Below are 11,329 nucleotides of genomic sequence, written 5' to 3' on the forward strand. Positions count from 1 at the left end.
TTGGCATAAGCTTTTGTTGTGTTGCAAAGTAGCTTAATGTGCTACTATCTGTGTAAACCTTGGTATGTTTACCCAGATAGTGTCTCCAATGTTCTAATACCAATACTATAGCAAACATCTCTTTCTTATGCATAGGGCATCTTTGTTAAGTTTCATCTAATTTCTTAGAGTAAAATGTAATAGGACAACTGCAATGCTTTAGCATAATACTAATTGCATTGTCACAATCTTGCTGCAACATAGTATAATCTTCTTCAACCATATAAAAACACATTGGCAAACTAGTGTCCAATGAAATGGTATACTACTTTTCATTAAATCAATCTATGAAAGAGCAATACTTGCAAAATTGTGAATAAATTTACAATAGTATTTTGCTAAACCGAGAAAGGAATAAATATCTGATATAGTGGTTGAAACTTCTCAAGACTTTACTACTTACCTTCTTTGGATCTACCTCAATTACACAACCACTAACTATATGCCTAAAAAAGTTCACATACAATTGACTAAAAACACATTTACTCTCCTTAGTATACAGTTTGTGTTCCCACAACTTTTGAAACACTAACTCCAAATGTTTTAAATAATCCTGAAACAAACACCTAGATAAGAGTGTGAGAGCTTAAAAAATACCTCTGCAGCTGTGTCCTTGTCGGATTGAGCTATTCCGAGCTGGAAAGCCAAAAATATAGCATCAGTTAATAGAAAGAGTAGCTATACCTCTGTGGTGCCGCAGACCCAAATCGACATTAGCACTCATTTCCATTGATAGAAAAAGGGGAAAATTGCTTAACAGGTTTTTGGGTTTATATCACTGGCAATTGCAAACGGGATGGGCTTCGGCACTGGACCACGAGGCCCGGGCCCAGCTTCCAGATTGTACTCCAGATTTGCAGTCCAAAGCTCGCGATCGACTCGCGCAAGACGAGAAGTAGCAATCTTTCTCTAGAAACTAGGAGATTTGAATGGACCTGGGCCGTGAATCGGCGCTGGTTGGAATCCGTGATCGCGGCGATCTGCCAGGAGACGGAATCCGGGAAGAAACCGTGGATGATCCGCCAAAGATTGTCCTGGATGTCGAATTGAGCGAGGATTTGAGGCGTGGAGCTCACCCCCCAGATGCAAAAGAAACCACTCCCATCCTCGCGTAGCGCCAAGCACAGCAAGCTCAAAAATCCTCGCGTAGTGATCGCATCCACGCTCGCCACTGATCTTCTCGCCTTGGATAGTTTGGCATCTGCTAGATCGAAGAGGCAAACACCCCAGTTGGATCCCCACAGAGAAATCGGTCCCGCCAAGACGATCCCATAGCCACCACCGCTCTTCTTCCACATCGCGAGAGCCTCAATGATAGAAAACCCCTCATCGACCGACAAAATGCGCCGCGCGGTACCGCGGAGTGACGCGGGCGTCATGGGGTCGAATACCGCCAGCGCGGCGGGCTTTGTAGGCGACGCGCTGTAGACGCAGCTCACTAGCCCGTGTGCGCTGGTGGCAAGGCAGGGACCGGTCCACCGCGACTGGCATTTCTTTCCAAGAAAGCCCGAGACAGAGCCCAGCGAGAACCACTGACGGCATGCCGCGCTGTACGCCACCAGCTGCTCTTTCCCACCGCTGGGCCTCTCGTGCCCACGTTTGTGCAGCAAGAGCCAGGCTGTTTCACGCGACGCCGACGTTCGCCGGATGGACGGCTTGATGGTAAGCTCCCGCCACGCACGGCATACCGCACTGCACCGTGCGACGTCGCGCAACGGTAGCCGCGAGAGGATGAGTACCGTCACGTCACTGGCGATACCGTGGCTGCCGGACTCTTCTTTCTTGATCTCCTTACCAACCATCGCGACCGTTGAAAAAGGTCGAATATTCTCCATCTTTTTTGGTTCTTTGCAAGCTTTTACACCAAAATCATTTATATTTGACTTTTCATAACCATAATAAGGTGGGGTTCAGGGTTTAGGGTCACTATGTCAGCTCTCACCAGACAAATTGTGGTGTGCGGACCAAGTCTTGTAGCATCAAGTTCTGTACACAGTGCTACAAGACTCAATGTTTCTAGGAAGAACATTGGAGCGAAGCTTGTTGCAAGGTAAGACTAGGTCTTATTAAAGATTTGATCTCAGATTGGTTCTTTTTTCCAAGAAACAACCCACGAGCTTTTTGCACGAGAGCTCAAGCTAAAGCTAATGATAGAGATGATGAAAAGACTAGAGAAGTGAAGATGAGCTTTATGAAGATGAGGTTGGTGGACGACACAATTACAATTATCCGTCTCCTTGGGGTACTATGTTTTGTGGCCTGTTATGAGGGCGGGTATCGCCTTTTGGTTTTCACTTTGGCCATGACCTTGTTTTGCGGTGGTGGCGCAATAGTCTTGAGTTTGGGTTTTACGTTGGCGGTGGTGGCTGTGGAGTTCTTAATAGTGATGCCTTGCAGATTGGTATGGCTACTACTGCAGCATGTCAACATATCTGCCGTGAAACATGTGCTAGTGCAGCAAATCAAGGTGTCTGCTGCGGAAATTGCATTGATTTTGACCAAGCGATAAAACGAATTTGTTGACTTTCTTATTAGTAAAATCCAAATTTCTCTTAAAGAATATTCGCGCATTTTATTTACACCGTTTTCCATTCTTTTTACATCTTGGGAGCTATCCTAGAAAAGACACTTTTCACGGGTTCATTATCTTTTTCCACCGTGGTGGTGTCAACATGGTGGCGGTGGTGGTGGCGATGGTGGCTTTCATGGCTTCTACTGCGCTCTTGCTCCTCCTGCTTCACCCTTAGAAACACCGACACTCTCCTCGACGAAGGCAATGGCTCCTCCTCTCCTCTCCTGCGCTTTGATTCCTCGCGAGACAAGGATGATTTGTAAGTACTTCTCGACCTGTAACTCTCGCCTCGATCGCGATCTTGCTCTCGCTTTCGATCTCGAACCGACGATGGCTTGTGTCTTTCGCCTGCGTTGCTGTGACCTTCATGGTGGCTCGACCTTCTATCCCTGCTGGTATCTCTGCGCTCCGAATCTCTTTCCCTGTAATCGTACTCCTCGCTCCGGCGCTTCCTCGAGGAACTGTCCTCCCCGTTTTGATCCCTGCTGTGAACGTTTTTAGCCAGTGAAGCCAAGCTCTGAATGCCAAGCCTACCTCTTTTGATGCTCGTGCTTTCTCCACGCTTCCGCCTTCTTGGCCTCGAATTCCTCGCAACTCATCGGAGGATACTTTCCGTATGGCGGATACTCAGCAAAGTCTCTGCAAACAATTTAAAGTGAGTGTGAGAAGCAAAAGAACCAAGCCAAGACGATCTACACAAGTACCTTTGAGGAAAAGGTGGCGGAACCATTCCCGCGTAAGCATATGGATCCGGCAGCAAAGGAGGTCCATTAAACGGGACGTCGAATGGAACTCCATAGCCACCATTGTAAGGCCCTCCGTAAGGCATCATAAAACCATCTCCGATTGGATGAGGGGCCCAGAAAGGAGCTCCGTAAGGTCCAATTCCGTCAGGCATCCACGGCATTTGCTGGCCTGAATAGTTTAGTTTACCAAGTCAGTAAGAAAAAACCGGAGCATCGAAATCGAGGGAAAAGTACCTAGAGGAGTCTGCTTTGGCGGGCGCACTCGCTTCGGCTTGTTCTTCTTCGCTTGCTGACCCGGATTTCCTTCTTCGTTGGTATTTCCATCCGGAGGAGCGTCTTTCAAGCTGGCCGACTCCACCTCTGCCTCGTCACCTTGCGAAGTAGCTTCCGGAGCCGGAGTTTTATGAGGGGCATCCTTCACCTCCGTCGTAACAGCCTTTTCCAAGGTCTGCGATTGATCTTTCACTGAGGCCGATAGAACAGGAGAGGCTGCTTTTGCTAGAGGCAACACTGACTCCATATCTGTGAACAATGTATTAGATTTAAATCTTCTCGACTCAAAACACACAACTTACCAGGAAGAATAACCTTGCTGCCATGATTCTCGGTGCTGCTCGTGGCCGCGTTTGATTCCAGAAGCCTCTCGATCGCATCACGTAATGTCTTGTTTGGAAGGAGGTCGTCGGCAAGCACATGTGTCGCTCCACAGACGCATTTGCCTTTGGAAATGATCTCATTTCGGATGCCTATAAAACCAGGACGTTAAAAAACACTGGCACTGAATTCTTCGCAATTGAAGCTTACATCTGTCACAGTAGCTCTTGAAGCAGCATTTACTCGTCAACACGGCGTCCTTAAGAACGTCCTTGCACAAGGGGCAGCGGAGTTCCGGAGGAACCTCGTTCACAACTTTATTTGACGTTAGTGAAACCACTTCTTTCTCGAAAAGCTCTCTGCAAAAGGTGCAAAAACATGTGATATAAATGTCAGGAAAGTGAAGTGCGCATGTACGTGCTCACGTACTCGTTTGGCCGCAAAACAGCGATCTCTCCATTCGGCATCGCATAAGAGCCATCGGGGTTCGCTACAAGCATAGTTCTGGGAATGCCAGTAGGAAGCTTGACTCTCTTAATGTTGTACGAGGGATCCTTGTTTGTAGGACAATGCTGGATGTAATGGCCTGTAACCACGAGAAATAACCGGTAAAGAAAAAACCCTCTGCAAGAGAATGAGCTTTACCTGGTTCATTGCACCGATGACAAACATAACCATCCGGAGGAGTTTTTCTCATGAAGCCCGTGCCTAGAAAAGCAGAAGGAGCGTAAACAAAAAAGCAACAAAAAGAAAAAAAATGGTTTCGTCATCATCCAAACCTCTTCCCATTCCTCGTCCGCCGCCACCACGACCTCTGCCTCCCACAAAAGCTTGCTGTGTTTGCCTGCCACGCACGAGAGTTAAAATACAAAACAAGCCTTCAACGTAAAGACACACGACGATACCTTTGCCACTCGGAGGCCGACGCGTCGCAAAACGCTTTGATCTTTGCCTCTTCCTCGGCTTTAGCCGCAGCATCAGCCACAGGAACAGTAGCTTGCGGAACTTGTTGGGCCTTTGAAGTTTGCGGGTCCTCGTATAAGTCGACACCAAAATCATCGCTCCAATCGGACTGGACAAAAGGCAAAGGATCTCATGAGAAAAAAAGATTGACAAAAACGAAACACTCGAAACTTACAGTGGTCGTCTTGACAGGATTTTCCACCTTGCTCAAGAGTTCCTCCACAACTTTGGGCCTGCCAAATACTCCAGAGCCATAAACACAGCACACATAGAAAGCGATGAAAAAAAAAATGCTTACTCTGGCTTGGGCTCCGTGATGACGGGAACTCGAACTCGAAAAGTCCCTGGAACGCGACGAACCAGTACCGACGTGTTCTTGGGCACGAGAAATCCTTCGTCGGCATACTCTGCGAGCACACACATTTTTCCAAAACCCACAAACACGTAAGCCCGAGATGAAACCCAGATCAGGCGAAGCTCGAAAGAAAGAAGAAACGAAATCGAAAAAAAGAGTAGAAAAGTTTATCAAACCTTCGTTAGTTTGGGAATTGGAAATCAAGAGATCAAAATCTGGAGGCCTTTCGAGCCTCATCTTGTCAACAATCCTCTCCTTGAGCTGGAGAATGGATAGAAAGGGGCCCTCAACAGGAACAGCGCTGTAGTCTTTGGCACTCTTAAACTTGTAATAAACAGCCATAGCCTTTTTTTTTTTTTCTTTTTTTTCTTAGAGAATGGAACGAAAAAGAATGAAACACAGCAGAGATCCTGGAGCGATCTAAGGCAACAAAAGAATCTCCTAGAACCCTAGAACAAAACAATCAGATGGAGATGGAGCGGCGAGCGCCTAGCGCGAATTGGTCCTCCGGATCTTCGCGGAGAGAAAAGAGGGAGCCCTGGCGCCGCCGAGCCGCTGCGCGTCCTTCACTCTTCCCCTTTGGCGAATGGCCCCAAACCCTAACAAGGGGTGTCATTCAAGCGCGTTTAAAGGGGCAGGGAATATTCGATCTCCTGATCCAGCCGCCGGTTTGATCCGCCGGCTGACAAGACACGAAAATGCCACGTGTAGATAGATTGGGAGGGAAAGTTAGAATGGAGGTTTGGATCTAAAGTTTGAGATTGATTGATTACCTGATCGAGAAATCGATGGATTTACAATAGCTTATCAAAATGAAAGAGATGACCACGAACTTGGTAAGTGTAAGTTGTATAGAGCAGCGCTGCAGCAGTCACGGAACCAAACGATACAAGGACTAGATATCCAAACTCCTGGAATGAAAGAAACATCATAGAAATAGTTGGAGAAGAAACTAGAGAAAAAAAATTTGATTGGATTACCTGAGGAGACGCGACGATCATACCCATGACAAAGGAGAGCATTTCTAGAGACGATTGCAAGGAGTTTTGAACGCCACCGACAACTCCACGCTCGCTCTCCGGAACGCTAGACTGAATTCAACGAAGGAAGGACATTAGAACACGAAGCAATAAAAAACAAACGAGAAGAATATCTTACCTGCATAAGCTGAGTGACTGCCAGATCAAACGACCACAATCCGAAACGAGAGGCGATGATGCCGACGATGAGCAGCGCCGAAGAAAGTGCCGGCGTGTTTATGAAGATCGAAGCCACGCAAATCAAAAGGCAAGACCACTGAGACAATGAAAAGAAGCGCTCAAAGGTAGACCCAAAATCGAGAACTAAACTTTAGAAATAGTTTTGTTACCTGCATCCAGATCGACCAAAGCCCAGTTCGAACGGTTTGGAGATTCGCATGCATTACAGGATAGCAGTAAGTAGCAGCGACTCCCACACACGCTGAGACGCCTCGAGCAAGGCCGATCACATACGCCGGTACTTTCTTCCATTGCAAAGCTGCGGTCATCAGCGAACCAAAGCTGGAAAAACAAGAAGAAATTAAAAATTAAAGCCACAGAAAAATGAAAAAAGAGAATCGAGGAGCTTGCCTTAAGACTGTGAAGTAAATAAGAGCTAGAGCCACACCAGCAAGCACAGGCTCTTGCTTGAAATATATCCACCATCCCTGTACCAGAGAAAACTTTTCCTCTGTGCTTTGCTCTACCCGGTGATCGCTAGGTTTTTCGCCGGCTGTTAGATTCTCGGTGTCCTCTTGGTTGACAGCGGAAACGCTCTCAATGAGCTCTGGAATGGCTGAAATAGCCGAGACGAGAAGCCAGTACTCCACTCCCAGTGAAAGCAAGTTCCAGGCGGCAATGAGGACGATGCAAGCTAGAAGCGAGACGCTGCTCATGAGGATTCCAACAAAAACTGGAGCCAGAAGCTTGCAAGCCAAGTCGATGCGTCTCATTGTCGTGTTCATCTCCACGAGTAAGTCGGGTCTTCTACGTGAAATGCTCACGACCCTGTCACAAAATCGTGGAAGTTCACTCCACTGCTTGCTTAAACAATGTCAACTTACATACCAGTCTCGTTCCAAGAGGATGTTGCAACCGAGCCCAGCGAGAGAGCCAACAGCACCGAAGATATCGATCACACCAACAGTAGCAAAGAACACGGGCAGGGCTTTGATGGGCCGCAAAAGAAGAAGGATCATTAGCAAGGATGCAACAAGAACCGAGCCATTGCGTAGTCCAACCGAGACTTGTATCACCTGCAAGTCAGATGTGAAACTTTGATCATTTCTGGCAATCACAAAACTTGAAGAAAAAAAAGACTAAGGATCACTTACTGTCAAGGGAAACGTTTTATCGATCCATTCTCCAACGTAGACACCCAACACAGCGATGCTAAGAGCTTCCCCGAGACCATACACCGCCGTGAGCACCAAAGACTTGGGCCAAATGCTTATCATAAAGAGCGACACATAGAAATCCCACATCCTGGGCGAACACAGGAATCAAATCTTAAACCTCTGATCGATCTTGAGCGAAGAACTCACCCGGCCCCCCATCGCGCAAGAAAATGCGCCGCATAGATGAAGTGGAGCGTCCGCTTGAATCCGAGTCCATCGCTCGCGGAGAAATCGTCCACATTTTGCGATCGCTCTTCTTCCGGAATCCCGCCATCGGCGACGCTACTGGAATCTGTGAGAAGGCGCAATGTGAGAGAAGGATCCATCGATTGGAGAAGCACAAACCCTAGAACCTAGAGAAGAGAACGCCTTCTGGATGCTACCTTTACCTGGTTGAAACCTCTCGTATGGCTGCATTAACTTACACAAAAAGAAATGGTTAGGTGATTAAAAAATGAAACCATGTAAGTCAAACTCACTTTAATAGACTTCTTTAAAGTTTATTTTCGAGCGAGAGAAAAGATGGCAAATCTCATTAAGGCTTTTATACCTTTACTAAAATTGTTTAAAGTAAACATTATATGTTTAGTATTAATAACTATTGTTAATACTAAGAAGAGTCAACGGTCGGAATGGTTGGCTTCTAGAAACTTGGTCCGGGTTCGACTCCCGGATAATGCATTTTTTAAGACCCCATGGCCGCCTTCTCCAGGTTGCGAATCCCATACGCCAGGAACTCCTCTTGCGCTTGTTTGCTCTTGGAGCTACTGGAGCTCATCGTGAAGCTCCACTCGATCAAGCAACACCCCTCGCCCAGCGCCGTGAGCTTCATCGTCGCGGTGTAATCCTCGAGACCCATGTTGCCATCGACGATCTTGTAAGCCAGGGAGTGGCTCCAGTTATCGAGATAGATGAGCTCTTCCTTGACCGAGATCGACAAACCTCGAGCATCCGGATAGGACCGACAAAACCTCACGTTCCTCTCGATCTCGTAGCACTCTTGGATGCTTGGAACCCAGCGGTGCAGCGAGAAGAAATCCGAGGCCACGCTCCAAGCCGCCGACAGAGGAGCCTTGATCGTCGCCGAAACTCTTCCTCGCACCATCTTCATCTTGATCACCCGGGTCACGCGAAAGATCACAGAGATCACAGAGAACTACAAAGATAATCGATCGATTCGTGAGAGACGAGCGAGTTCGATGACTGCAAAGGAAGAGTGTTTGGCTCGTTTTATACTCGACGAGTGGCTGCTCATAGAAGCTGACTTTTGCAAACCAAAATGGCGGCCGCTCGCTCGCGTCAGAGCTGCTTTTTTCAACCACAGAGCAGCGTTTTTCGATTGAAATCTTCCACAGGTAAGCTTTTGTACGACACACTTCGTATAGCACTTTGTCCGACTCGTAGCTCTACACGTGTCTCTGTACAAGATCATATCAAAAACTCTTGTACGATCGTACAGCTAAAGAACCTTGTCCGACTCGTAGCTTTACGCGTCTCTCTCCAAAACCCATATTTTTCACGAGAGAAAAACTGGAAAACTTTGCGAGTGTTTATGTTCCCGAGCGTACTCTCTCCATCTTTGCAGCTGCCATGGGCCTTTCTTTTCTTCTAATGCGTGTTTTTCGCTGTTAGTCAAGCCAGTTTATTTTGACAAAGTTCTCTACGTTGGGATTGGAAAATCCAAGTTTGACCAGGAGGAGTGAATCTTTAACCCCTTTCTTATCCCCAAGAAAAGCATATTATCAGTGTAAAAATAGGCCGGGCAAACCCTCGAGGGAAAATGGGGAGGAAGCCGACGGACTTGGTGTACATCAGGGAAGAAACCAAGCGGAGGAACACTTTCAGGAAGAGGTGGGAGGGCGCGAGAAAGAAAGCGGAGGAGCTCCACATACTCACGCGAGCTCGGGTGAGACTCATGGCGAGGTTTGAGGGTGTCTTGTATGTGTATAACAGTAGTGCGGAATCCGATGTAAACAATGGGGTGGCGGACAATGATCATCAACAAACGCAAGATGATGTGAATACGAGCAGCGTGGACGACAATGGAGAGGAAGAAGATTGTGGCAGTGAGAATGAAAATGTGTATGAGAACGACGAGAATGAGAATGGTGACGAAGATGATGAAGAGGAGAGCGACGGCGATGGTGATGGCGATGGTGATTGGGATGGTAATGGTGAGGCCACTTTCAAGCCCTACCAACTCAACTTCAGTGACTTTTCCAGCGATTTGAGCTTTGCGAGCAGGGATGCGGTGGTTCCACAGGATTTGGAGTGGTGTTTTGAGAGGAAAACTCTGGAGCAGCAGCAGCAGACGACTGCTGTGACCAAAGTGAACTACTCGGAGTTGCTTACTGAGGACGAAGTCAACGGCTTCCTCAACTTCTGACCGAGAGAAGTTTCTGTACATACAAGTATTGTTAGGGCTTCCTTGTCATCAAATGTAAATAAATCACTAACCTTGGAGGTTCCAATACTTGAACGCTGCCACGTCAGCGTGCCTCCTCCAAGGCACTGATTCAAAGTTTAGGGCACAGGATTAGAAGGCAATGGACAGCGACGAGAGCGACGAGGACGATGGGTGGAGCGCCAGCGTACGAATCATCACGCCACTGGACATGGACGCCACCGTCACGTTTAGCGACGTCGACGACGGGCCGAGCCACTGCTGCCACCACCACCACCACGATTGCCACAGAGAGATCGCTTCCAGCCGCGACGCGATCGATCTGATCGGCCCGCCGGATCCCGACCCCGAGTATCGCGACGATCACGACGACAATGTGTGCCCAGATTGTAAGGACAGCCACATCCTGGAGTGGAGTGGCGGCCCATCGCTGCCAAGAACATACCGCGAGGTTTGCCCCGCAGGCCAGTGCGATCAGTCATCCATCTCTTTGATCGACTCCTCTCTCCCTCGCCCCTACAATCCCCCAGTCTCCAATCCCCACTCGAGCACTGCCTCCAATACCTCCGCCGAGGATCAAGAGGTCGATCGAATCACCATCCGCGCCAGCGAGAGAGACATCGATCACATCACAATCCGGGCGAGGAGCCGATCCCCCGAGCGCGTCACGGTGAGCGTCACGGATCACCACTGCTGCCCGGAGCACCCGTGCTCTTCCTCCCAATCGCGCGATCGATCGTCCTCACCCAGCGGCGCGGTGGATCGCATCCGGATCCTGGTGGACAGCGAGGTGGACCACAAGATGGGGCAGCTGCGCAGCGAGATTGGCGCGCTGGACGACCGACTGGGAGATCGCATCGAGCGCGCCATCGACTCGGTGGTGGCCAGCAAGCTCATGGACATCACGGATTGCACATCGGAGAGAGTGCTCCGCCGGATCAACTGTATGATCGATTGCAAGATGAAAGAAGCGATGGAGATGGCCGACTGCGCCGTGAATTCACGGCTCCGGGATGCGCTGGAGGCGGTGATGAAGGATCTACAGCGTTGCAAGAATAGATTAAACTCGTAGCCAGGAAGAAGGATAAATTCGAAGAGCCCTAGATTCCATTTGCCCTAAAAACTGAGTGGGCTACGTGGCAGACGCTTGTTGCTTACAAGTGGCAAGCTTGCCACGTGGCATACTCGTGAGCATGCAGCGCGACATGTGTCACTCTATGCGTTTTCAAGAGCTCCAGCG

General features: G+C 48.6%; 2 protein-coding genes across 3 annotated transcripts; both read right to left on the bottom strand.

The window, feature by feature from the left end:
- Positions 1-2,585: 2,585 nt before the first annotated feature.
- On the bottom strand, positions 2,586-5,941 carry LOC9653586 (E3 ubiquitin ligase PQT3-like). Of its 2 annotated transcripts, none has more exons than XM_024683439.1 (13): positions 5,446-5,941; positions 5,213-5,321; positions 5,090-5,147; positions 4,857-5,023; positions 4,731-4,795; positions 4,597-4,659; positions 4,381-4,537; positions 4,162-4,310; positions 3,933-4,103; positions 3,592-3,879; positions 3,316-3,526; positions 3,146-3,250; positions 2,586-3,096 (listed from the first exon to the last, which is right to left on the bottom strand). In XM_024683439.1, the coding sequence occupies exons 1-13, from the start codon at positions 5,609-5,611 to the stop codon at positions 2,637-2,639; spliced, it is 2,169 nt and encodes a 722-aa protein (XP_024539207.1). In that variant the 5' UTR covers positions 5,612-5,941; the 3' UTR covers positions 2,586-2,636. The 2 variants fall into 2 exon arrangements, with proteins under 2 accessions (XP_024539207.1, XP_024539208.1); XM_024683440.1 differs by having other exon boundaries at positions 2,586-3,093; positions 5,446-5,940.
- Positions 5,942-6,004: 63 nt separating this feature from the next.
- LOC9653759 (solute carrier family 40 member 1) lies at positions 6,005-8,038 on the bottom strand. The gene is made up of 8 exons (XM_024683441.1): positions 7,833-8,038; positions 7,623-7,773; positions 7,357-7,544; positions 6,880-7,296; positions 6,639-6,810; positions 6,428-6,565; positions 6,250-6,360; positions 6,005-6,180 (listed from the first exon to the last, which is right to left on the bottom strand). The coding sequence occupies exons 1-8, from the start codon at positions 8,009-8,011 to the stop codon at positions 6,064-6,066; spliced, it is 1,473 nt and encodes a 490-aa protein (XP_024539209.1). The 5' UTR covers positions 8,012-8,038; the 3' UTR covers positions 6,005-6,063.
- Between the last annotated feature and the right edge of the window lie 3,291 nt (positions 8,039-11,329).

Source organism: Selaginella moellendorffii, unplaced genomic scaffold (genome assembly GCF_000143415.4).
Source record: "Selaginella moellendorffii unplaced genomic scaffold, v1.0 SELMOscaffold_37, whole genome shotgun sequence".
Classification (NCBI taxonomy): domain Eukaryota; kingdom Viridiplantae; phylum Streptophyta; class Lycopodiopsida; order Selaginellales; family Selaginellaceae; genus Selaginella; species Selaginella moellendorffii.

What these genes read in the sequence shown, in the direction of transcription:
- LOC9653586 (XM_024683439.1), bottom strand. Translation starts at nt 5,611, where the DNA reads ATGGCTGTTTATTACAAGTTTAAGAGTGCCAAAGACTACAGCGCTGTT. An exon ending in CAGCAAGGTTATTCTTCCTG is followed by an intron (nt 3,880 to 3,932) that starts GTAAGTTGTGTG and finishes CATTGTTCACAG; the next exon opens with ATATGGAGTCAGTGTTGCCT. An exon ending in AAGCACGAGCATCAAAAGAG is followed by an intron (nt 3,097 to 3,145) that starts GTAGGCTTGGCA and finishes AAACGTTCACAG; the next exon opens with CAGGGATCAAAACGGGGAGG.
- LOC9653759 (XM_024683441.1), bottom strand. Translation starts at nt 8,011, where the DNA reads ATGGATCCTTCTCTCACATTGCGCCTTCTCACAGATTCCAGTAGCGTC. An exon ending in TTTGGTCGATCTGGATGCAG is followed by an intron (nt 6,566 to 6,638) that starts GTAACAAAACTA and finishes TCATTGTCTCAG; the next exon opens with TGGTCTTGCCTTTTGATTTG. An exon ending in TGATCGTCGCGTCTCCTCAG is followed by an intron (nt 6,181 to 6,249) that starts GTAATCCAATCA and finishes CTTTCATTCCAG; the next exon opens with GAGTTTGGATATCTAGTCCT.